At 38.2% G+C, this 25,507-nt stretch overlaps 1 protein-coding gene and 1 non-coding gene across 2 annotated transcripts in view; one reads left to right on the plus strand and one right to left on the minus strand.

Moving 5' to 3' along the window:
* Window positions 1–20,573, plus strand: part of LOC6646734 (semaphorin-1A) — a 122,120-nt gene extending 101,547 nt beyond the window's left edge. Inside the window, 16 exon segments of the mRNA XM_002069389.4 lie at window positions 5,010–5,114; window positions 6,456–6,544; window positions 6,775–6,916; window positions 6,977–7,098; window positions 7,182–7,262; window positions 7,975–8,120; window positions 13,337–13,419; window positions 13,477–13,620; window positions 13,682–13,793; window positions 14,041–14,183; window positions 14,267–14,395; window positions 15,310–15,517; window positions 15,584–15,857; window positions 15,922–15,975; window positions 18,452–18,524; window positions 19,257–20,573. Coding sequence (XP_002069425.2) covers window positions 5,010–5,114; window positions 6,456–6,544; window positions 6,775–6,916; window positions 6,977–7,098; window positions 7,182–7,262; window positions 7,975–8,120; window positions 13,337–13,419; window positions 13,477–13,620; window positions 13,682–13,793; window positions 14,041–14,183; window positions 14,267–14,395; window positions 15,310–15,517; window positions 15,584–15,857; window positions 15,922–15,975; window positions 18,452–18,524; window positions 19,257–20,164 — 2,813 coding nt within the window. The 3' untranslated portion in view covers window positions 20,165–20,573.
* Window positions 3,022–3,093, minus strand: Trnad-guc. Its single transcript has one exon. It is a non-coding gene; the product is annotated as a tRNA-Asp (tRNA).
* Window positions 20,574–25,507: the final 4,934 nt, after the last annotated feature.

Below are 25,507 nucleotides of genomic sequence, written 5' to 3' on the forward strand. Positions count from 1 at the left end.
GTGACTTAACTGAAAGAAATTCTTTCAAAACGTCAAAAGCAAATTAAGTCATTTTTGATGCCTGGTGTGCACTCGTTTTATGGGGGAGGTGGGACATTTATAATTGTGTATGTGCGTGTGTGTGTGTGTGTTAGCTTAATTATTCCTAAACGAGCTATTTAACTAACGGCTTTCCACTCGCAACATATAAACATATGAGTGTGTAATTAAGGCATAGTAAGAACGCTGGAAAACAACCTGCATTCTGGCCATCTAACCGAAATAAAAAATATGTTGACATCAAATATTTAAAACGCCAGTTTCAACCTAAGGGATATGGGCTTTGGTGTGTACACTAGTGTGTGTGTGTGTGCGTGTGTGTTTGTGTGTGTGTGTGTGTTTGTGAGTGTGGCATGTAATAAAGTTACGCGTGCTTAAACATTCGCCAACCTTGCTACTGCTCCCCCTTTTGCCCAGGCTCCCTGTAGTCCTGTCATTGAAAATGAGTGTAATTTATGTATTAGCGTGTGTTTGTGTCTGGCTGCATAATAAAACATGCAAAAATATGCAAATTGCCGCAGTCAACGCGATGAACTTTCATCGTCGACGTTGAGCCTTGTGTCTAAAGAGCATTTTCCGCTGTAAGGAAAATCGATTAAATCACTTGAAAGAGTTTATCGAACTTCTCTCTGGGCCACACCGAAAGGAAGTCGGCCAAAACTATCAACATCACAGCTTTACAATGACTACAGACCCGATGAGAAGGCCGTAGATCAGAGAACGGGAAACATGGTGGAAAGGATGATAGTGGGCTACGGAGGATATATGTATGTAACCTGCCGTTCTCTTCTTCATTCATTTTTTGGATTTCGGTTTTTTGAGCACATAATTTGTGCACGCTAGATTGTCATTTAAAATGAGTTAAGCGCCAGCAATTGCTGCAATGCGGAACGACTCCTGCTTGACGGGTCCTGTGCTCCTTGGCGCACAACCATCGCCGTCGTCGTCGTCGTCAGGTAACTGGCGTTATAATGAGCAAACAATATAAAAGCAAACGCTGCTGCACGAAACAATGGCGACGAGTGCAACAAAAAAAAAACCAATTAGATGCAAGTCAAAGCTGCGACAACGGGCAGAGGTGTAGGGGGAAGGTGGCAACAACTTTTCGTGTCCTGTCGATGCAGTGACAAGTGACAAGGGGAGGTGGAGGTTACTTTGTTTATTGTGCGCCTCGTTAGCTTAGAGGGGACAACTACAAGGACAACGACAACTACGACTACAACTAAAGCTACAACAAAGGCAACCTCTTTTGCTAGACGCCACGCAAATTGCATTTCCATTGTTAATTGCCTCCAATTCATAAATTTAGCATTGTCAAGGACCTTTTGACCATGCAATTACAGCTCTGAGCGACGCCTTCGATGTCTGTATTCTCCTTCAAAGTGCATACCTGAAGAATAACATATTTTTGAATAAAACTTTCATTGCTGTTGCGTGAGTAAAGCAAAAATATTGGCATATTCTGGATCTATGACAGAATCTAAAACAATCTACAGATTGTAGATACAATTGGGAGTGAAGTTTTATTTATTTTATCTTTGGTTTCACCTATTTGTTATCATTACATATTTCAATTGTGTCACTTCACTTTAAAGGATTCAAACTGATCCTGGATGTAATGCCTCTTAAACCTTCCTTTTAGACTCTGGCCTACATAGCGCATTTGTACGTGCATTTATAGGCATATTCGTTTTCGTTTTGCCAAAAATTCATCCGCTACAAATTGACGCATTTGACATTTTTCGCCCTAATCCATTTGAAAACTGTCCAGCTGAAATTTATGCTAAACTGAGGGAAAATTGCATATTTATAAAAAGCTTACATGTAAATTTTGATGCGTGAATTATAATTTCTTGTTAATTTGCATGCAAAAATGCCGAAAATGTTCTATGTTGGATGCCTGTGCTGGGCTTGATTCCGTGTAATCGATAAAATTCACAGCAGAATCCCCAGAGACTCCTGCACGCACCTTTACACGTGGCAGTGCGGAGGAGGGGTAAGCTGATGAGGAAGCGGTTGGCGAACAAACTCAAAAGTGAATATAAAATTTGAATTACGTGACAAGAAGGCGTAGAGCAAAAATTGGCCAACACACAAACTACAAACGCAACATAAATTCGAAAATGATTCCAAGCGAGCTGGCATACACGAAGGCAGCAAGGAGCAGTGGCGGCAAACAAAAAGCCACATTAAAAATGTCGTCTGCAACAAATTAATTTTGCCGCACGGGCCTCACTCGCACACCCGCACCCACACGTACACCCACGCCTGGCTGCCCCAGGGTGGCCATAACGCGCCCCCTTCCCCCCTTGTAACCAGCATTTGCCCTACTCCAACAGGCGAGTGCTTAAATTAAGAGGCTGTAAAAGTCACGCGGTGAGTGAAAAGTAAAAGCGGAAAAGCACAGAAAATCTGCTTCAAGGCAAAAGGAACACGAAGTACGGCAACAAACATTTTCCCATTCGACGGTGATAAATAACGAATGCTAATTTTCTATCATGAGATGCGGGTGGGGGGGTGGACGAGGTGGAATAGACCAGGTGAAGCTAACGGCCAATAAAAACATTTGCCAAATGGTTGGAGCAAGTCTAAAAGCTGAACAACCTTAATTTTAAAGTTTAAAATTAAAGCAGAAATATAAAAACGTTTTCCAATCTCACAGTAAAACGGTCAAAATTTTCTCCAAATTATAATGTCATCACAGATCGTTATCTACATTCACATAGAGCTACTAATAATGCAAACCACTTAGTTACTCAGTTCGAAGAATTATCTAAATGACTTCTAACTTAAAGTCAATGTTATAGAGGTCGAAGACTTCTTCAAAGATCTTCAACACCTTCGATTATCATGGGTAATTATCATGGATAATTGGAAAGATTACAAGAGGTTTATTTGGCTTGAGGCATTTTAATTGACAAAATGATCTAAAGTTTGCCAATATGTTTTACTGCAATAATGAAAAAAAAAAAAAATCCGTCTCTCCCCGACGGGGAATTGAACCCCGGTCTCCCGCGTGACAGGCGGGGATACTAACCACTATACTATCGAGGACGTTGCGACTTTGGTTTCCCAAATTGATTTTTCACCATTTCAAAAATAGTAGGGGCATTCATAGTCAGGAAATAAGTTTCTTATACTATAGAAATACCTATCAATCTGATTAGACTGATTATGTTTCTGATTAGAACGGGATAGGGCATTACTCGGTATAGTATGAGCACAAATTGAGTCAGAAGAGTGAGATGAGTAAAAAGTTAATTTCTTTGCATAAAGCATACACAATCTTTTCTCCTAGGCCAGACCCATCCGTCCCACACATCCAAACACAAACAAAATCACAATCACAATTTTGATAAATTAAAAAGATAATTCATTGTGAACAAGTTTCACTCCTCTGCATATGTACATTTCTACATACATAGGTATGAATTTCTGTGGCCTTGTGGCAACTGTGGGAATAATTATAAATAAATGAAATACATTTTGTGTATCCAAAGGATGTTACCGAAGACAAACATCTATCACTGCTCTCTCCCTCTCTTTTTGTCATTCTTTGTCTGATTCACTCTACTATATCTATGTATGTATATAGTCCTCTCTCTTTCTGTGGCTCTATGTGCTTGCAGATGCAGCGATAATGCGGCATTTGCTTTGCCTGAAGGTCGGACAAGTTCCCTTATAAAAGCAATCGATGCTGTACTGTGTTGCCCGCTGCCCCTTTCCCCAGGTCCCCTGGTCAGTGACCGAGTCCACCATTGAACTGGCTAGGCCGTTGGCAAAACCATTTCCGCCCAGACAATAAACGGGCAGACGCCATTGAGCTCCGCGCGCTCAGCATTTCCGGTTGTTGCCTCTGTTTTTCCATACTTGTATTTTTCTTTTTTTTTTATTGTTTTTTTGCTCATGAAATTGAAGTTTGACAATGCCAAAGCCAAATTCGAGCCCAGGCCAATTCGCTGTACACAAAGAGGAAGAAGAAAAACAGAAAAGTTGTGGCAGCCGCAGAGGAACAGAGAAACAGTGAGCCAAAGAGAGGGCGATATGGAAGAGGAGAATCAGAAAAAAACTCATTTATCTTCTTCTCCCCTACTGCGGTAGCCGCCTCAAGCCCTGAAGCCGTCCAGGCCTTCAGGCGTTCAGGCCTCAATGTCGCCCAAGACATGTCAAAAAGTTTTTCCTCGGCCTTTGCTTGGTGTTCTTGTTTTTTGTTGTTATTGCTCTGTGTTTGTCGTTTAACTTAATTAAATTTGCGCGCACATTTGCAATTTCCATTTTCCCCTCTTCTTTTTTTTTTGTTGTGCCTGTTGTGTGTGGATGAGTGTGTGTGTGTGTGTGTGTGTGCGTGTCTCCCGGCTGACAGGGCGTATGTGTAGTGGGAGCAACAATTGATTAAAATTTTATGATTTTTATCATTCTCAAAGTCATTTGCATATTTAATAGTTGTATAAACAAAAAATATCATTTACGGCTAATAAAATGCAAAGCATAATTGACATTTATCAAAGAATCTTATATAAATAATGCCCCATCAAATATATTTCAATGCCTCCAACAAACAAATTAGTCATAAATGTTCTAACCGAGAACAAGGCTAGGATATCCTTTTAAAAGTTGTAACTCATATTATCTCGTCTTAATTGTCTATTCATCTAGACATCGATTTATGGTTAAATCTGTCGTGTGGTTTCAGACAATTTCAAATTGGCTTTAATTTTACAAAATTTGCTACCAATGTATTTGTAAGGATTCAGAATGATGACTATGCCAGCTTGGATCGGCTTTAAGTTAAATCAACATACTTGCATATTGATTTTAGTGAGATTCTATTATTTAAATTTCTATTTATTCAACTGCTCATTTCCCCTGGGTGGACAATCCTCCCGTTAATCTCTTTATCTTGTGTACATAAATATTATTGTGTATTTTGCTAAACAATCAAACTTTCCTCTTTATGTCCATTTTTTCAGACAACGAATTATATTCGGGAACAGTGGCCGACTTCAGCGGCAGTGATCCGATTATCTATCGTGAGCCCTTGCAGACGGAACAATATGATAGCCTCAGTCTCAATGGTAAGTTGTTGATGTTATTATAACCACTTCGGGTAATTGAAAATGTCGCGAAAGAATGGCGAGAACAGGCGGGAGAAGGGGAGGGCCCTCTCGTTGCGGTTATTTTATATAGAAAATACAATTTCTCCAATCGAATTAAGTCTGATTGTGTGTTCGTTCGCATTGGCAGTGCATTGTCTGATTCCGTTTTGAACTTCCGTTGCCATCATGTTGCGTGTGGTTTGGGCCTTTTGCATATTTCAGCCTCCAACCACTTGGCCAGAGCTCACTTGACTTGACTTGAACATGCCACCGCCGGCTCCTCGGTTATCATATGACAAGAGTCCATTAACTGAATCAGAATAGACATGGCACATTCCGACTTGTGGCCAGACCGTCTCCACTCTCTTGCCTGTTGGTTGTCGTTTGCCATTGCTACTCCTGTGCTGTCCATCAGCCTCCATAATTTATATTGAACGGTCAGTGGTTGCTACAGGACGAGGACAATATGAATTGCTTCAATATTTCATAAAGTCGCTTGACACATAAATGATGCCTCCGCCATAAATGTAGAGCACGTGCTCGGTAACGAGCCGAAATCAAGAACTTTCTTTGCCAAACTCAATATTCAATTAAAACCGCCATGCGGGCAATTTAACCACAACTTATCTTCCATTTTGGCAAAAGTATCAGGCAAGAACCACACCCATTGAGCAGTCAGTTGGTTTCGAGTTAAAAGGAGTAAAATATAAAGTAATTTACTAACCTCAAAATCAAGTGTACTGAGAAATGAACTCGTTGACTATATAGTTCATTGAAGTAGAAGAAAAAAGTTGATAATTAGGTAAGACCTACAATAAAATGAATAAAATGATGTAAGTTCAGTCAGATAGTTTGATTTGCAGTTATTAACTTTGACATTTAATTTATATTTGCAATAAAAAACATTTTAAAATTTAAAATGATTTCCCAATTCAGAGAATACCAAATTCCACTTCCATTATAAAGTTTTATTTATTCATGTTCAGGGTTTCACTTGAAATTGTGCTCATATCCTTTGGTCTAACAAAGACAACAGAATTCTCTGTTGCAAATCTAGGTTATGTCCCAATTTCAAACAATCTTCTATCGTATACCTAATGAGGATGTTTTCATCATAAACTCGAAACACCAATGACAATGAAATCCATTTGGATTCTATATAACTCGCATTCGATTTATTATGCCCAAAATACGATATGCTCATAAATTGATGAAAATTTTCGAGCAAGAAAATTTCAACTATAAAAAAGTTTATAACCCAAACTATAAATGAATTTTATGACTTAACTTTTTGACGATTTGCTCCCGTTCTCTCCGCAGCGCCAAATTTTGTGAGCTCATTTACACAAGGAGATTTTGTCTATTTCTTCTTTCGGGAGACAGCGGTGGAATTTATCAATTGCGGCAAGGTGAGTGTTCGAATAGAAAACAATATGGAAAACCCAATGGAAAATAAACGCAACCAGCCAGCGATCGGGGGAAGTGAATCCATATTTTGCCTATATTTGGCTTTGATTCATGACCAAACACAGTTATCGGTCTCGGTTTGTTTATGGCACTTTGTTGGTTTTCCATTTAGTGGGACGCCATGGGCGGCGGACTCAGGAGGGGTGCATTTGTTAAAATATTTGTCTTTCAGGCGATTTACTCACGCGTTGCCCGCGTCTGCAAATGGGACAAGGGTGGCCCGCATCGATTCCGCAACCGTTGGACCTCGTTTCTCAAGTCGCGCCTGAACTGCTCCATCCCTGGCGATTATCCCTTCTACTTTAATGAGATACGTAAGTGTAGAGTGGCTCCCAATTGAGATGTATCCCTAATTACCTATTCCTATTCCACAGAATCGGCCAGCAATCTGGTTGAGGGACAATACGGATCAATGAGCTCCAAATTGATTTATGGCGTTTTCAACACGCCAACAAATTCAATTCCCGGCTCAGCGGTTTGTGCCTTTGCCCTGCAGGTAAGCATTCCAATGCCACTTTCTTGTCATTCTGATTCGGAGGGCAATCACTGAATGTTCCCTTTGCTATTTTCAATCGCCAGGACATAGCCGACACCTTTGAGGGACAGTTCAAGGAACAGAGCGGCATCAGCTCCAACTGGCTCCCAGTGAATAATGCCAAGGTGAGTACTTACGAACACATACCTGGAGAAGAAGTTCCCCCTTTTCATTCACTTTCCTGTGACCGCACTTAGGCGCAGCTGTTGTTACCCCAACAAAGAAATTTATGACTTGAGCCGTTTGCCACACAAATAGAAAAGAGAAAGAAAAGATGCTGCAAATTTCTTTTTGGCAAAAGATTCGCTTTTGCATGTCGGAAAATTCTTTGCCAATTCTTGGCAGATGACTGCACATGTCGCCATCGATTTGGGTTAAAGACGAACATTCGTCTACATACAAATTGCAAATTCAATTTTTTTTAATGTGAATAAAATTTAGATTACCATGCAAAATTCAAAAAGAACATAAAATTTCATAAACCATTTCATGGTTGGAATTTCAGTTCAGAAAACTAACTTATTGTGCGACTTGTCCACCAAGCACTGAATACTCTGTACTCTGAGTATGTGCTCTTTCCGCTTGAGATTCATAAACCCAATTTATCTGGGAACATGACGACTCCTGCCTCGAATACTTTTAGATAGTTTCCGGAAGGCAAGAGAGCAGCAAATGCAATTTATATGCTCGTTTGAAGCTCTGTGACCAAAATCTACTGGGCGAGAGTCAAACTCCAGAGCGAACCATTCGCGTCACGAACCCAATCTAATATTTTGTTACCCAATCTCTTTTACTCCTTTCCTCTCTCTCACACGTTCTCGTTATATCTCTTTATAGGTGCCTGATCCGCGTCCTGGTGCCTGTCACAATGATTCACGAACACTTCCGGATCCCACATTAAATTTCATCAAAACACATTCACTAATGGACGAGAATGTTCCGGCATTTTTCGGTCAACCGATTTTGGTGCGGACGAGCACAATGTGAGTATTCTACACTTACATATATGTATCTCCCTCTATATATGTATGTACAAACATGTATGTCATTTATATACTTACACACATACATACATAGGTTGATTTTTGCCAGCAGCTCCTGCTTCTCATCATTTCTTCTTTATGGTGGCGGAGCGAGGGTGGGATTTTGGTTTGCATCCGGGTCTGGGACCCGAAATGATGTTCCCGCAATGTAAATATTATTGCACAAAAGCCAATTTCAGCCAAGTGGGGTGAGTTCTGAGAAATGGAATATAGAAAGGGAGCTTTCGGAGGATGAGAATGAAAACGGGGGCGTGGCAGTGAGCATTAAACAACCGCATTATGAGCATTATGTGGACGAGGCTGGGCCAAGTTCTGTGGGTTGCGGATTGTTAAAACTTTTACTACGACTGTTGCACTGGATCCAACTTCGACTGCGGCGCTGGGACTCGGTCGGTGGCCAAGTGAATACGTGACATCTAATTTGAGAAGCAAACTGGAACAATGCAGCTAATTTCATTTAAATAACACAAAATTTTCAAGCAGTCACATGATATGAGCGGAAAATTTAAACTTTTTGCTCAAGTCAACACCAAGTGTATAGTTAAATGGAATGACGTACATTCTTTGAATGTAATATTCTTGCACTGCAGTTGATTTAAGCCATTGTTTCCTTCCCTGGCTTAATCATTCTTGTTATCTCCTGGACTTGGCTCATTCGACCGAACTGATTAATGTATTGAATGGCCAACTTAAAGAAGAACTCATCGTTCATCGCATCTGTCTGTACTCAGACACTTGAAGTGCCAACAACCACATGCAAATTTGCCGAAGGTGTTAGCCAGCGCATATAACCGTAAAATGGGTAACAGCCGGAGCCCCGCAGCTGGTGTTCCTATCCAGGATCCTTCGGCGGGATGGTGGTTGCCTCTTTTTGCTGCATGCTCATAAATTATTTGCACTCTTCGCTCTCGCCCTTCCTTAGTCGCTCTCCCTCTCTCTCACTGGTCTCTTGGTGGGAATTTAAAAATTCAATTTGGCAACTTTTCCATGTAATTGAGCCACAATTACGGGACTGTTGAGATGTGAGTGTGGGTGGGCGGCACAAGGACGGTACCGGGATGGGTAGGGATGGGTAAGCGGCAAACTTTAAAGAGTAAATCATAAGCGAGCCACTGAGCAGGTTTGCACACATGGGCATGGCAAAAGAATGTGAAGGGTTGGCCAAGGGATGAGTGGTTGTGGGAAGGGGGATGGGGATGGAGGATGGGGGGCTACTGCTGCAGTCAAGCGATAGTTTGAACCAAACGAACCGAGCCAGCCAGAAGGAAATGCATGGATGCGCTGAGGAGGCAACCCGTAACGAAAATATGTATGCACAACTGAATAAATTAGAATGAAATATGGAACACGTAGCAACAACGCAGACTGCCGACCATCCCGGATCTCGCATCCTGCCTGCTGCATCCTTGCATGTACTGTGCCCACCCCTTAACAGCACTTGTGCCACATGAGCACACCACAACAAATGCCAGGCAAGTGCATGGACTGCAGAGGGGGGGGAGGTGGAGGGGGAGCATGCTGGCCACTTTCTGCAACTGACTCGTTGCATTTTCGTTTGGCTCGAGGGAGTTTTCCCAGAGGAAGGAGTTATAGTAAGATGGGCCAGAAGGCGGGGGCATGCATCTGAATTTAATCATGACCCAAAACTCAATTGAAAAGCATAAAATAAAAACGCAGCCAAAGTTACTTCAAACATTTCGAGACCAACAATTTTTGGATAAGTCAAAAAGTCGGTCATACTCGGATGTTGCAGTTGCATGTCTGCTCATACAGACATTCTAAACGTACATACATACATACTAACTAAGTAGTAAGTGCAGCACACGATTCCCGAATGCTGGCTTGAGTCATTCACATAAATCTCAATGCAGCTGCTCCCCAACTAGAGGGAAACTCAATCAATTGAGATTGCCCCCGTCCACTTGCTTTATGAAATTCCAGTTGATGGAAGGATGCAATGAAATAATAAGTATATAATTCAAGAAAGCAAATTTCATCGCAAACAAGAAGGCAAATGCAAGTAGCATTAAGAAACAGTCTTTTGGATGGAATAATCAAAGAACTCAGCCCTCGCTAATGAGCTACAACCCAATGGCATGGCTATTGACTGGCTGATGGTCGAGTTTCTATTTTTCATGAATAATAAGCTACGAAAGACCTTGGCGTAATTTAAAAGACCTTGCTCAAGTGCCTTAAACAAAACTCAATAAGAAATCACTGTTCGAAATGAAGAACTTCCAAGAACTTTCTTTTGATACGTTCCTCTGTAGTAAAGACGTCTTCGAGATGGCTGAGTGCTTCTCCTTTTAAATGAACATATGGAAGAGTTGGTAATCTGACCAAGTAAACCCAAAGATAGTTGTTGTAAAGATTCTTCTACAATTAAAATGGTCAACATCGCCATTATGTATTGACTCTTTGGTCAATTTAAAGTGTTTAAATTTGAAATGTTGTAGTCTTTGAAGGTCGCTTCTGTTCTGTCTTCTTAATTTACATTTCTGTTTTGAAATTCTCAGCTTCAACTTGGAATTCGAAAGAAGGGAGCTCCCTCATTTAATGTAGTCAATATTTTTGTGAATGTTTTGTGATTTATTGCCCTTGGCAAATTGTCAGCACATCTTTATGAGCTTAGGATCCATTTCGGTAGGGTCGCTCAGTGCGACTCGAACGAAGCTCTTAAGCCGGTTTGTCGCAATTGGCCAAGCAATTCATTTATCAAATTTCCACATTTAAATTTTTAACAATACGCATAAATAATTCGAGGCCAAACGAAGCCAAAACGTGATGGAGGGGGCGTCAGTTTTATTTTTTGGGCGGGGGAGAACATTATCGAATGCCAATGCCAAAATCGAATCAAAAATGCGCAAAATTTATGGCGTTTGGGGGGCTGAAAACAGAAATTTATTATAATTTTATTTGAGCCAAGAATTGCTTTCCATGGTGGCCACTTCCGGCCAGCAGCCATTTTGCATTGTGAGTGTGTGTACGAGAAATAAATCTTTGAAAAGAAGATAGAAAACACTTGGCAGGACTCACACACTCAGCGTAGGACATCGATTTGCATATGCCGAACAGTAGGAGAAGAAAGCATCAGACGAGGGGGCAAAAGTTTTCTTATAAGCTGAAACTTTTAACATCTCAACTAAAGTTGGTCCTAACCAATGGAGTTGTAGCCCGCCTGGAGTCGAGTCCTGGACTGTGTAACAAATTGTTTCCTGTTCCAGACCGGAGGTATCCGTATTCTGTTGATTTCTGGCAGCTGGTTGACCATATCCTGTAGCATCCTTTCATCGGTGGGCTGGGGGTCACAAGGTGCTGGCCGCAATTTCGTTTTCTGCTTATCTCTTATCTCCTCTTCTTTACATTCTTATCGCTCAAGTTGTTGGTGTTCCTTTCATCTCCATTTACTTATGTATTCCTCACCCGGTGAACTAAGGGCTGAAACTGCCTGACTGAGACGGAGAATGGCAAGCGGAAAAGTTAACTTCTTTTTTGCTGACCCTTGACCGTAGTTGTTGCTCTTGTTTTTGTTGTCATCATCGCCTTCTAATTTCATCGGAGCGATACAAAAGTTGGCAAAAATAAAAAAAAGCACAAAAAAAGAAACAAAAATTTTGTGCAAGTTTCAATTGCCATCTGCCTTTTGGACCAGGGTCCGACCCAGAGATCTGCCTCCAAAAGTGTCATTTTTATTTTTGCATGTGTCCCTGCTCTTTTCGCTTGTTTTTTGTTGTTTTGTTTTATTTTCTGTTGCCATTTTTGTAATTTTGGCCAAAAGAAAAGTTTTTGCTAACATTACCATTCATGGCATTTAGTTTGAATTTATTTCATTTCCATTTTGTTTTCTCTGTTTTTCTTTCACATTTTCTAAGCTGCTCCAGCTTAAGTTTGCTTTCCGCATCACTTTAAATATTTTATTTGCCACTCTATACCATAGAGTTAATACTTATTTTCCAGTCAAAGAAATTAAAGAATTAAAAATGAAAATGCTTTAAAAAAAAAAGCATTTAAAGGTTGTAATTGTTTTTCAAATAAAATAACTTTTAAAGGACTAAAGTTCCTTCAGATGAAGAATCTATAAAGCGAATTTACACTACTTTTCGTATTTTTTGAGAGAAATATCTATTGTAATTAGAAGTCAAATTGTTTGTTCCATTTTTAAATACTTTTCTATACAAATGTAATTCCTTGGCCATGTAAAATGTATATACATACGAGAGTAAAACTCAAAATTGAGATTTGTTAATTAACAATAAAGCGAACAAAGTCCCAGACCCAGTTTCACCGTCCGTTTTCATTCCCAGTTGCAGTCCCCAGGACATTTGCATTTAAATCGAGACGAGGCAAAATGCAGGCAAACAATTGCAGAGCAACAAAAATGGAATAAAAATAAAAACCAACATGAAAGGAACAATAGACAAGGCAGCCAAGCGGCCAGCCACAAATGTTGCCTGCTGCAACAAGGACAACAATAACACTAACAGAAAGCGTCATAGAACGAGAGAAAAAGAGACATAGAGAGAGGGAGAGAGAGAGAGAGAGACACAGAGTTTCCCATGGAAAAGGACGAATGAAAATGGGCAACAGCATCAACATTTTTGTGGTGAAATCAGAGAGAAATTTCCGTTTTTATTTCATGTCCTTTTGTTGGTGTTGTTAAAAATATGTTTTTACATATAAAATACAAAATGTTGTTGCCGTTGTCGTTGTTATTGTTGCTGCTGCTGTTCCTTGTGCCTGAGGCCATGTTGCGGCTTTCTGGCATTCTGTTACGTTTGTTATTCTCCCTCTCTGTCGCACACTCTCCCTGTAATTCTCTCTGCCCATCTCGTTCTAACTGTGTGCTTTGTCGTCAGCGACCATTTTGGCATCTGTCCATTATTAATGGCGTCTAACCAAAATGACAGACAGTTGTTCCATCCCCATCCTCGTCTCCATTAGTTCGCCAACCAATCCATCTGTAATGTTGCAATTGTTGTCAATCAATAGCCAAAATGAGGGAAAAAACACAGATTGAAGGTGTCCAATAAATGGGCGCTAGGAGAGCTGATTAGACATTAGACATATAATAATATACTTCTAGTTTTCCATCAGATTTCTTATCTTAATATCAATATATCGATTCAAATGTTGTCTTTCTTTTGGTATGCTTTCAGTTATCGTTTCACGCAAATTGCTGTGGACTCACAGATTAAAACACCTGGAGGAAAGACGTACGATGTGATTTTTGTTGGCACAGGTAAGTGGATACAAGAAAGGACGATTCCATCAAATACTGACTCGTCGTCTTCCATAGATCATGGCAAGATAATCAAATCGGTGAATGCCGAGTCTGCCGATTCTGCTGAAAAGGTTACCTCGGTGGTAATCGAAGAGATTGATGTACTAACCAAGAGTGAACCCATCCGCAATCTGGAAATAGTTCGTACCATGCAGTATGGTAAGTCAATAAAGAATCCATATATATATGTGAGTATTGTATATTGAAATCGTTTTCGCAGATCAACCCAAAGATGGTAGCTATGATGATGGTAAATTAATCATTGTGACAGATAGTCAAGTGATAGCCATACAATTGCATCGTTGTCACAATGACAAAATCACCAGCTGCAGGTAAGTGGCAATGGCCAGGAGAGGGGGACTAGCAGGAGGAGGGCCACAACATAGAGACAGAGAAAGGCATTTTTATTTCATGTAACAATTTGCGTCGTTTTTATGTGTGTCCGTGTACATGTGTCTCTCTGCCCTCCAAATGTGCCGTACTCCTGCCTGTCGGGCCACTTGACTGGCTCAATATGCGCCATTTATGGCATTTTACATACACCTGACTCACCTTCCCTTCGCCCGTCTTCCCTTACAGCGAATGCGTCGCATTGCAGGATCCGTATTGTGCCTGGGACAAAATTGCTGGCAAGTGTCGCTCCCATGGCGCCCCACGTTGGCTGGAGGAGAACTATTTCTATCAGAATGTGGCCACGGGTCAGCATGCGGCCTGTCCCTCAGGTGAGTTTTGCCCTCAAATTGCGAGCAAGGTAAAAGAAACCTAAACAACAAAAAATATTGCCCACTCCGCCACTCCCCTCCAGGCAAAATCAATTCGAAGGATGCCAATGTGGGCGAACAAAAAGGTTTCCGCAACGACATGGACTTATTGGATTCGCGTCGTCAGAGCAAGGATCAGGAAATCATTGACAATATTGATAAAAACTTTGAAGGTACAAACTGTCGTTGCCACTAAAATGTTTTTTCCACATTTTTGTTTTGTTCTTACCTTCATTATGATGCATGTGCCTTTACCATGTTGCCCTTTCCCCTGCACGCCTGGCCCTTTGCCTACCCTGCCTGTCGGTTGTCATATTTGCACATAAAACAAATCACAATTTCAATTTAAGCCAGGATTCGCGCGTCTTCTCGGCTGTTGTCCTTTGCCTTATTGCCACTTTATGCTTTTCAATTTCTGTCACAATTTGCTTGCATTTTCTGTTGCTTTCCTCTTCACACCATAAAAAATAATCATAGAAATATATAGAATTACCTCAAGCATGAATATTTAAAAGCATTTTGATGTCTTTTTAATGTTATAGTTTTCTTATAATCTTCCTACTCCTGAGACGATTCTTCAGAGAATCCTAATTTTAATTTTTGTTTGATTTTGCACGACAAGTCAACGATTTCCCATCGATTTTGATTCGAAAAGAAACACTTTATTAACACATTGTCAAATAATCTAAATATACATGGTTGTTGTACTATTATATTAACTGTTCTTTCCTCTTTCTTCTTATTTCTTTTCATTTTTTGTCATAAATAATTCCCTTTTTGAAACGTGCCCTCTAATTTCGATGTTTGGATGTCGTTTATATTGGTGTCATTGCAATTAAATGGAACTTATCTACAACTCCCGTCCACACACCCACACCCACACACACACACACACCGTCCTCAATATCCTTGATCCTGTCACAAACAATTATACAACACATAAACCTATTCGTTGTGGTTCAATATTTTGTGATGATTGTTTTCAATGCACTCACCAACATGTTTTGATACATGAACCGTGAAACGGAAATGCTATCAAATTTGTTGTGCAAATTACTCTGAATGGACGAACGAATTCTAATGACAGGTCCACAAATTTCTGCAGATATTATCAATGCCCAGTACACGGTGGAAACTCTGGTGATGGCCGTCCTGGCCGGTTCGATATTCTCGCTCCTTGTGGGCTTCTTTACAGGCTATTTCTGCGGTCGCCGTTGCCATAAGGACGAGGACGACAATCTGCCCTATCCCGATACGGAATACGAATACTTTGAGCAACGTCAAAATGTGAATAGGTGAGTAAGAATTTGATCCACTGATCCTCGCTAAACAGATGATTGTAACATCTCTAACTCTTTTAGCTTCCCGTCGTCGTGCCGCATCCAGCAGGAACCGAAGCTACTGCCCCAGGTGGAGGAAGTCACATATGCCGAACCCGTACTTTTGCCCCAGCCACCGCCACAGAACAAGATGCATTCGCCCAAGAATACTCTGCGGAAACCACCGGCCATGCACCAAATGCATCAGGGACCCAATTCGGAAACCCTCTTCCAATTCCAGCCCGATGGCTACAACACCCAGCAAACCTACCGTGGACGCGACAACTTTGGCACCTTGCGCTCCCACCAGGTGATGGTAAGTGGCTTCGATTCGAGCTAGCTACATATGTGGATCACTAACCTAAACATCTCTTCCCTAGGGCGACAACTATCGACGCGGTGATGGCTTTTCGACCACACGCAGCGTCAAGAAGGTAAGTCTCGACTTGCAAATGTTTCGTAGTTTGTATCGTAAATATCCTTGCATAGGCATCTCTCAATACATACATTCATATTTGTTTTATCGTATCGTACTAATCTCTAATCGTATTATCCATTGCTCTCTTTTCGGTGTTGTTGACATTGTTGAACATTAGTACAAATAAGATGAATCCTTGTGGTGCGCTTGTTTGATTTCATTGAACTCTCTCACCCAATCGTCGATTGGTGTATTTCTTAGATTCACTTTGTGTGTGCGAGTGTGTGTTGCTTGTGTGTGCGAGTGTGTGTCTCTCTTGATATGTGTGTGTGTGTTTATGTAGTAGTACTTCACCTTAATATATAAGAGTTCATCAGGTTTCAATATAAAAGCACAAACATCATCCCATTTATGTTCTATTAGTGATTTAAGTATCTATCAATTGATATTGCATTTGCATGCTGACATTCTCATTTTATTTTATTTTCTATTCCATCTCTGATTTTTCTACTTTTTTAAAAAGTATTTCGAATGAACAGTCAATTCAATATATTCTTCATTTTTTGTCATTGTATTTCATTGATTGATTTGCAAACTCGAAAATAGAAACCAAAAAATATTCCTAACTAACTTCTTCAAAGTGTTGGCAAATGTTTGAAATCCCATCATATTCAAATTTAGTTCTTTATCTTATTGATAATTTATTTAACTCGCCATTTATTTCGTTATTTAAGCTTCTCTTTCATTGTTATTTTTTGTTTTCTCATGCACATTCATAAATTTAAGCCATAAGATATATATCAGCACGAATCGAACATCTCACCTCCCATTTCCATTCCCCTTTGATTTACAATCTGAGGGCTGTATTGAATTCTTTTGGGCCACTATCATCTCTATTCTTGTCAGAGGTTAACTTTTTGCATATTGTATATATTGAAATACACCAATCGTTCGAATCGACGGACTAATATCGAATTCTAGCAGACGTCTCTCTCTCTCTCTAAGCATTTCATGTATAGTTTATCATCAACGTTTGTTTTTCCATTTTCCACTTCTTCAACTAACTTCTGTATACAAAATCTATATCTATCTACGATCTACTTTTTCACAAAGAAACACAAACACTACTAGTCCATAACATAATAACAACAACTACATACATAAAACAGATACTACCAACAAAACATTCACTGAGACAAAAATACCACAAAAATACCAAATCTCTATCTATCTTTTCTCTCTTCTTCTTCCCTTTTTTCATTAGGTTTACCTTTGAGACGGGAGTGGGGCGGCTGAAACCAGTCAGGGACTAATTACCCAAAATATGGTAAATACTTTATGCATAACTAAAGCAAACTTTAGTTATACCAATATTTTGTTGAACTATTTCTACTTTGTTTTATTTCTTTTTGTTTTGTCGTTTGGTTAACTTTTAGTTTTTCGTTTTAAATTGGCTAATCGATTTTGGCACTATGGAAATAACAGAAAACAGAAAAATTCCTCTAAAGCTCTTTAACACATTCACATATTTCGCTCTAACTCTCTAATCGTCTATTGAAATTCGCAGAAATCAAAAGTTTTTTAGGATTTTATGCATATTTAATTCGTTTTTGATCACCTTCTCAACGCACAAGTTTTAATTTGTAATTACATTTTTGGAATGCCTTCAGTTTTGGGTTTTATGCTACTATATAGACTGGGGCCCTGAAACAAAATTATGTCAATTAGTGATTCGATCAGTCCATCAGTCAGCCATCCCTCGCCCAACTCGCTCCGTTTTCTATGGTCATCGGCAACCCAATCTGCTGATTGCTCTCTGTTTGAATGTCTGTGTGTGCCCGTGTATGTTTGTGTATCTTTGGGGATGGATATACACACTATATGCATATGAACCATCCTCCCTGCCGAATAATATACGTATCCATTCCTGCATATCGGCTTGGCCTCTTGACTTCTTCTGCATGGTCTCCCCTTTCCATATAACCATGTTTGAGTACCCAAAACTCCTTCCCACTAGTCCATCCCAACCAATAGTGAATCAAAGTGCATTTACCTTAGATAATATCACATACACAAATAAATATATAACTATAATTATGAATATATAATAGATGTACCTACCCGATGTATCGCATATTAATATATATAACATATATAGATATATAACAAGAAGATACTCACAGATATTCCATTTTACTTTTGTCTATGCTAAATTAGTTTTATTTTATTGCTTGCAACCTAGAAAATCAGGCGTATAATCCAAATTATTCGAAAAAAAAGTGTTCAAATCTATCTGCATTACTCAAAATTTTGAGAAAATATTGGGGTTTTGTTTTTATTTCCGTTTGCCTTGTTTGTGGTCTGGATTTTCTGTTCGTTTTCGGTTATCAATTCTTTTCTTTTCTTTTACAAAATGAAACAAGCACATGAACAACATGCAACAACAACAAAAATGAATATAACAAACATAAATTATATATCACCACCCTTAGGCTGTAAACAACACAAACACACGTAACAGAAGTCTTGGTCGCGCAAGAAGACAGCCGCCCCGTCATGGTATCGGTAAGTTCCGGTTCTTCTCTCTTAACACTTGTCTTTTGATTTAGTTGATTCAAGTTTTAGTTCAATCAAAACCAATTACAGAACTCACACACACACACACACACACACAAACACACATCTCTGCTGGAACTCCCTTCTCTTCCTATACTTTTCACTGTCTAACTCTATTGTCTATGTCTTCTATGTGTTTCCATATACACTCACTGCATAACTTTATGGCCCAGCAATCGGTGGTCTTATTTCTTATTAACAGGGAATGCAACCAAAATGAAACTATGGTCAAATAATAATCGAATGTCGATCTTCGATATCTTTATCTATTGGAATTGTCGTAGACGGTTGTATTCCCTGATATCATCAAATTCGTGATTTGTGCCGACAATGTCTTAAATTCTATATCATTAAATCAAATTGATCCTTTTCAGTTGTTTTTTTTCTATTGTTTTAGTAAGTGTATTTATTTTGGATTCTGTGTAATATACATAAGTGTGTGTATGTGTGTGTGTGTGTGTAAATTTAATTGTGCATGATGCAACAGCCTCAATGTTGACTGAAACGTACATATAGTCGTAGGCTTTCCATATCTGATACATCCACACAAAGTAAAGTTGTTGCAACATGCACCGAAAGTTCCCGTCTGAATGTACAAATGAGTTTTGGTCTTGATGCAACAGTTATTTTGGATTATATTGGCTATTTGGTTATTAATTTGGGTCTCCCTCCACTTTGCAGTAACTCAACATCGTTCGAATAGCCCTCAACAACAACCGCAACAGCAGCAGCAGCCGCACTCCAGCTCCGGCTCATCGCCAGTGATGTCGAACAGCAGTTCCAGTCCAGCGCCCCCATCCAGCAGCCCCAGCCCGCAGGAGAGCCCCAAGAACTGCAGTTACATTTACCGTGATTGATTGATATGTAACACCAAATCGATGCCACTCATTCAGGCGATGACCACACCCACACCCACACCGACACCAACGCCCACGCTTACAGCCGCAACCATGCCCGCAACGCCCGCCCAGATCACAGCGCAGCAACATCACGCGAAGCAGTATGCCAAATCCATGCCTGTTACGCCAATTCAACTGCAATCTCCCATGGAAGAGACACCCTCGTACGAGATCTACGGGCATCAGCCATCCAGAATCTTCCAGTCCGATGCCTCATTCCACTTTGACGACGATGACGATCCGGGTAGGGGGGATTATACCGACGACGAGGACGATGCGAACCTCGAGGACACCTCATCCCTAGCCATGATAACGCCACCGCCCCCCTACGATACTCCACATCTCGCTAAAGCCAAGAACTCAGCCTGCTCGACAGCTGGTAATGCTGCCGCCTCAGTTCCGCCTTTGCCTCCGCCGCGCAAGTTCCGCTTTGGCAATCGCGAGTTCTTTAGCATGAGTCCTGCTGCCGCCACCACGCCCACATCCAGATATGGCAGTGCCATAACGCCTACGAAACTGAGTGCTGCAGCGGCTGCCATGTTTGCGGCGCCTCAAATGGCCCAACTCAATCGCAAGTGGGCCCACCTCCAACGCAAGCGACGGAGGCGCAACAGCAGCTCGGGCGACTCCAAGGAACTGGACAAGCTAGTCCTGCAGTCCGTCGATTGGGATGAGAATGAAATGTACTAGTTCGGAGGGGGAGAGGGATAGAAACACTTGTACTTTCTGTAAATTGAATTAGCCTGCGATACATGTAATTATCATTTTCCTTTTTTATGAATTTTAGATGCAACTTTACAAGAAAGTCACAGCAAATGAAATGTAACTAGGAGGGAAAGGGCAAGGATTACAATTGAAATCGAATCCAACTTAATTCATAAACGTTAACTAAGTATGTATATCTAGATGCAGTTGTCTCTTAACGATAGATCTCAGTTGGTAATATGGACAGGGTTTGAATTGATTTGGCATGTTTGGGTTCATTATCTTTTTTATATACTATAATCCGCAGTACATAAGAGAAAGCCAGGATATTAGACACACAGAAATGGGAATAGTTTTTGCATTTGTGAACTCAATACAACAACAAACTGAAAAATATATACACGAAATTTATAGTTATACACACACACACACACGACCCGAGAACTAATAACTTTATAATCATATATGCAGACAAAAGTTCTCCAATCAGTCGTGAAAGCTACGCGTTGATCATTTAAATATATTATAATCGGTGGGGGGAAAAGGAGTGTGAAGCCCCAATGAACTCACTCACTGATATTGGGATACGGAATAGCAATTTGTAAATACTATATTATATATATATACTTATATAAACCATAAAAAAGGAAGGAAAACCATTAAACAATTGCCACAAATGTAAAGGCAAACATAATAATTATTTAGTATACAAGACATACAACAAGTTTTTTGCATTTAATACCACAACAAGAACAACAAAAATAGTAAAAATTTACAAAACGAAATCTACGAAAAAAAAAGAAAACACAAAAAACAAAACGCTTAATACTGATTTACAAAAACAACAAGAGAAACAAAAAAAGATGATGAAAAAATACTAAAAAACATAAAAACAAAACAAATTGAATACCAAAATCCGTAGACAACAAATTAATTTTAAGTAACAGATCCAAAAGAAGATTTAATTTCCCCGATTTATCGGACCTGTTCCCTCAATTGATATCGGACCTGTTCCCCATATGATTTAAAAAACATTTCTTATTAAAGTAAACCTCTTTCTAATAGTTTTGCTCCCACCTTATTCAAATAATAATTTTCTAGTTGTATTCCAACACTTTTTACCGCATTTCCTTTGAGCCATAGAAATACCAAATTAAGTTTTCCCGTATAGCTTTACTGTCCTCTTTGTATATCCTTATTCCAAAGACTTTTTTGAAATGGTTTACAACGGTAGACAAGGTATAAATGGCTGAACTGCCAGTCTGTCTATAATCGATTGCTGCAACAATTTTTGTATTTTCATTTAGCTGAACGAAAACCGAAAACAACAGTCAATTTAATTTGCTTTTTGCAAGTGCATTTCAAAACTCTACTCGCTTCTACTATCTAAACTAACACAAAGAGATTGTAAAATATGTACAGGCTTCTATTGAAACTATTCAAACCAAAATGCAAAATTTCAAAATGTATAACCACTGTACATATATAGATATGTGCGATATGTGCCATAAGATAGGGGAAGAACATCGGCAAGATGAGCAACAATTTCATTATAATAATATTAAAAGTTATAGGTATACATATATTAGTTTGCAATCAATTGGCTAATGCCTGGAAACTATCCTGTATATAATCTGGAAAACTACACAAAATGAATGGCAAACCTTTTGATTATGATGTAGTTTTTGTCTCGTATAAAGTGATCAAAGAGGAGATATACATACATACATATATGTAGCTATAGAGTTAAATTTTGAATAGAACATACAATTTAGACAACTGAAATTTTGCAGTAGAAGAGTTCATTGCTAATCGTTCTCATAGCAATTAGTTTAAGCTTACGGTTTGAGAACAATAAATCTATGTATTTTGTATAAATCATTTGAAATCCAACGATCCAATACGATCAGCCAGAGGGAGGAAAGTAAACCCATTGCAAATATATGTAAAAGGCAAATCATGGCCACAAAGCGTAGTAATATCTAAATCAAAGCAAATTGTGTAAAGATGAATAGAGATGGAAACGAAGCAAAATATAAAAATCAATTCTAGGATAAACAACAAAACAAAAACAAACAAATGACTAACACGAAAATCACGTTTTAGTTTATTGTTTTTGGCCTTAAGTTGACCCATTAGACAGCCAAAGATCCAGCATTTAATTTAAAATTTAAAATGATTTTTAATAGATTTATATATATATTATTATTATACTTATATTTTTATATAATTTGTTAGCACTTTTGTACATATTACATATATATACATACCGTACGATATGATATTCGAATTCAATGCAATAAATTTATATTTTCTTTATCCTTGTTTGAATTATGTCTTTGGTTGATTTTTGGTTTCGATTCACTTAATAGATTTTACCTGTTCCATAACAACAACAACAACAACAATTTCAGATCTAAATCAAATAAGCAATAAAGGACACACTTAAACATATTACAGACAGCCAGCGGGATGGTGCGAAAGTGGGGAAACTTTAGTTATAGCAACTAATTAGCAACTCGACTAAATCTAGAAATTACTTATAAATACTAACTTATACAATTGCATTGAAAGATCATTAACTTTTATACACTTTACATTTACATTTACCAATATATACATACATACGAATTACTTCTACCAATACATGCATTCATACATACATATACATATACCTATACACTGCAGCAACGTATTGTAATCTAGGATGATCCTTAAAGCAACAATTGAAAGGTTTTACAGAGTATGCCTAATCCGGAGACAACAAATTTAAATCCAACAACAACAACAAATTATTCTATATAAATATACATAAAATACATAGATGATGATGACACATATACATACAAACATACATACATAGATCTTACGTACTTATTAGATACTTTAGAAGAGAAATTCTCTAGAAATGCTTTTAAAACAAAACAAAACAAAACAAAAACAAATACAAAAACCCAAAAACGATAAAAAAAAAGAAGAAAAAACACAAAAAAAAAATCCCAAAAGACAAACAAGAAAAAATTAATAATTTAGAAAAGAAAAGTATTTTACTAATTTCTTAAATCTTTCTGCGAAACAAAAAAGTTCAGTGTATTGGATTGGAGGAGCTTAAGCTAATGAATGAATGAGAATGAATACTTTACCATATACACGTATATGTATGTATATATGTATATACATGCATATATGTATGTATATGTATATACACATAAATATAAGCTAAACAAGATTTTTAACTTTCTCCAACATAAGACAAAAAGATTATTAACTATGTATGCATTAAAGCAAATTGTAGCGAGCAACTAATTAAACACTAAAGAAACAAACAGCATTAACAAATTAGTGAGCCGTAGAGCGCTTAAAACGCAGAACAAAACAAAAACAAACGAAACGAAATGTTTTCACTTTTCTTTAAAATAACAAGAGAAAACTCAAAATAAAAACCGAAAATGATATATATTCAAGTGCTTCTTACATAAAATAAATATCTATATATATATATACATATATATATATATATATAAATCTATATATATGATTACATATTACATAACACACAAAATATACCTACTAACTTAGGATAAGCCTTTAACTCGAATCCGAATTCGAACTTCAATGGCAAAACTGTAAACTTAATGGCAAAGGAGAAGGCATCGACGGAGTATCGAAATCGGAGGACTCTGGGCTCTAGTTTCGAGAATTTGGTTTTATAATTTATAAGTAGCCTGCTATTTCTATACACACTTGCAACGTAATCAATGCATTTTACTTAAGCAAAACCAAAACGAATCCAAGAGGATAGACGAAAACCAAGCCAGCAAGACAAATTTAATGAATTAAACAAATTTATATAATTATGTTAAGATTTTATAACGCAACAAACAAACCTAACATGCATATAAACATATACCTAATAACCCGAATCAAACATTGTAAATACTTGATAAAACCAAAATGAAAACCCAAAAGAAATTGCATAAAAAAAAACACAAAAACAAAAAAAAAAGATTATACAAACCAAATAAATATAACCTTTCATTCGAACAAAAATTCAGCACAACACTCAATTGATTTTCTCTGCTTTGGTTCCCAAATGAAACAACAACAATAATAACAACAAATCGATCAGATATAGACACAGATACAGATACATCCACACAAATCTTGATAAAAGGCTACAAAGACGAGAGTATGTTATGCATTTCCTTAGCGGTTACAAATACGTAAGGTAAATTTAAATTGTTGAATATGTAGCGCAAAGCATTAATAACAAAAACGAAAAATAAATGAATGAATTAATAAGAAATGAAGTAAAAGATATTTAACCAAATTAAATAAGTTACGAAAGGTAGACACAAACAAAAAAAAAATGGTACTTCCAAGCAACTATAGAGCTAACAGCAATGAATTAAAAGAATATTGAAACGATAAGTAAGCACAAATAGATCGAAACATAATCTCATAGAATCCTCATCCACACTCTTTTCCCATCCTCTCATACACACACCCACTAACATTCACACTCACACACACACACACACACACACACACACACCCATCTTGGTTTGTGGAAAACTAATCCACCTAATTTCTGAAAATTAAATAGTTTTCCACCCAATTCGCTTCAATTCAAAACGAAAGCGAAGCAGACGAAAATGCGAAAAAAATAGAAAAACAAAAAAAATTGTTAGTAAAAAGACTGAGCTACAAAAATATTTAAAACAAAGGATAACTTAACCAAATGATAGCCATTTATTGAAACATGGGATTATTTGCTCTCCAAATTATGCAGAATGATTAATGGAAATCTCATTTGTTAGGAGGCAGTTCCCCGAAGGATGGAACTCCTTCTTCTGCATTTGGTTGACCATAATGAGCATATTGGACTATTGTTTCTCCGTTTTAAATTAGGACACACACGTTTTAGGCCCTTCAGGAAGATGAAAATGAAAAGTGAGAAAGCAAAAGTACTTAACAAAATTTTATACAAAGTTTGTGCTATTATACAATATACGTAAAAGCCAATGAAAGGGTATACAATTGTTTCCATGTTTGTGTTCCTTTAAATTTTGCATTCTCTGTTTGAGCTGCCCAGCATAATCAAGATTTATGAAGCAAACTACCTAGAATATATATAAATATATATAAATACCTATATATACCAATTGCTTTTAGCTTGTCTAGAATTTTGATTTCGAATTCATTATCTCAAAAGAAAGCAAACATTATAGAAACTAACCTCAAAGGGGGAAGAAAACAAAAATATTATTAGAACTGAACGATCCAAGATACAGCAACAGAAGTCGAAATAATCAAACTCGAGGGAGG

This window comes from Drosophila willistoni, assembly GCF_018902025.1.
Source record: "Drosophila willistoni isolate 14030-0811.24 chromosome 2R unlocalized genomic scaffold, UCI_dwil_1.1 Seg167, whole genome shotgun sequence".
Classification (NCBI taxonomy): Eukaryota; Metazoa; Arthropoda; class Insecta; order Diptera; family Drosophilidae; genus Drosophila; species Drosophila willistoni.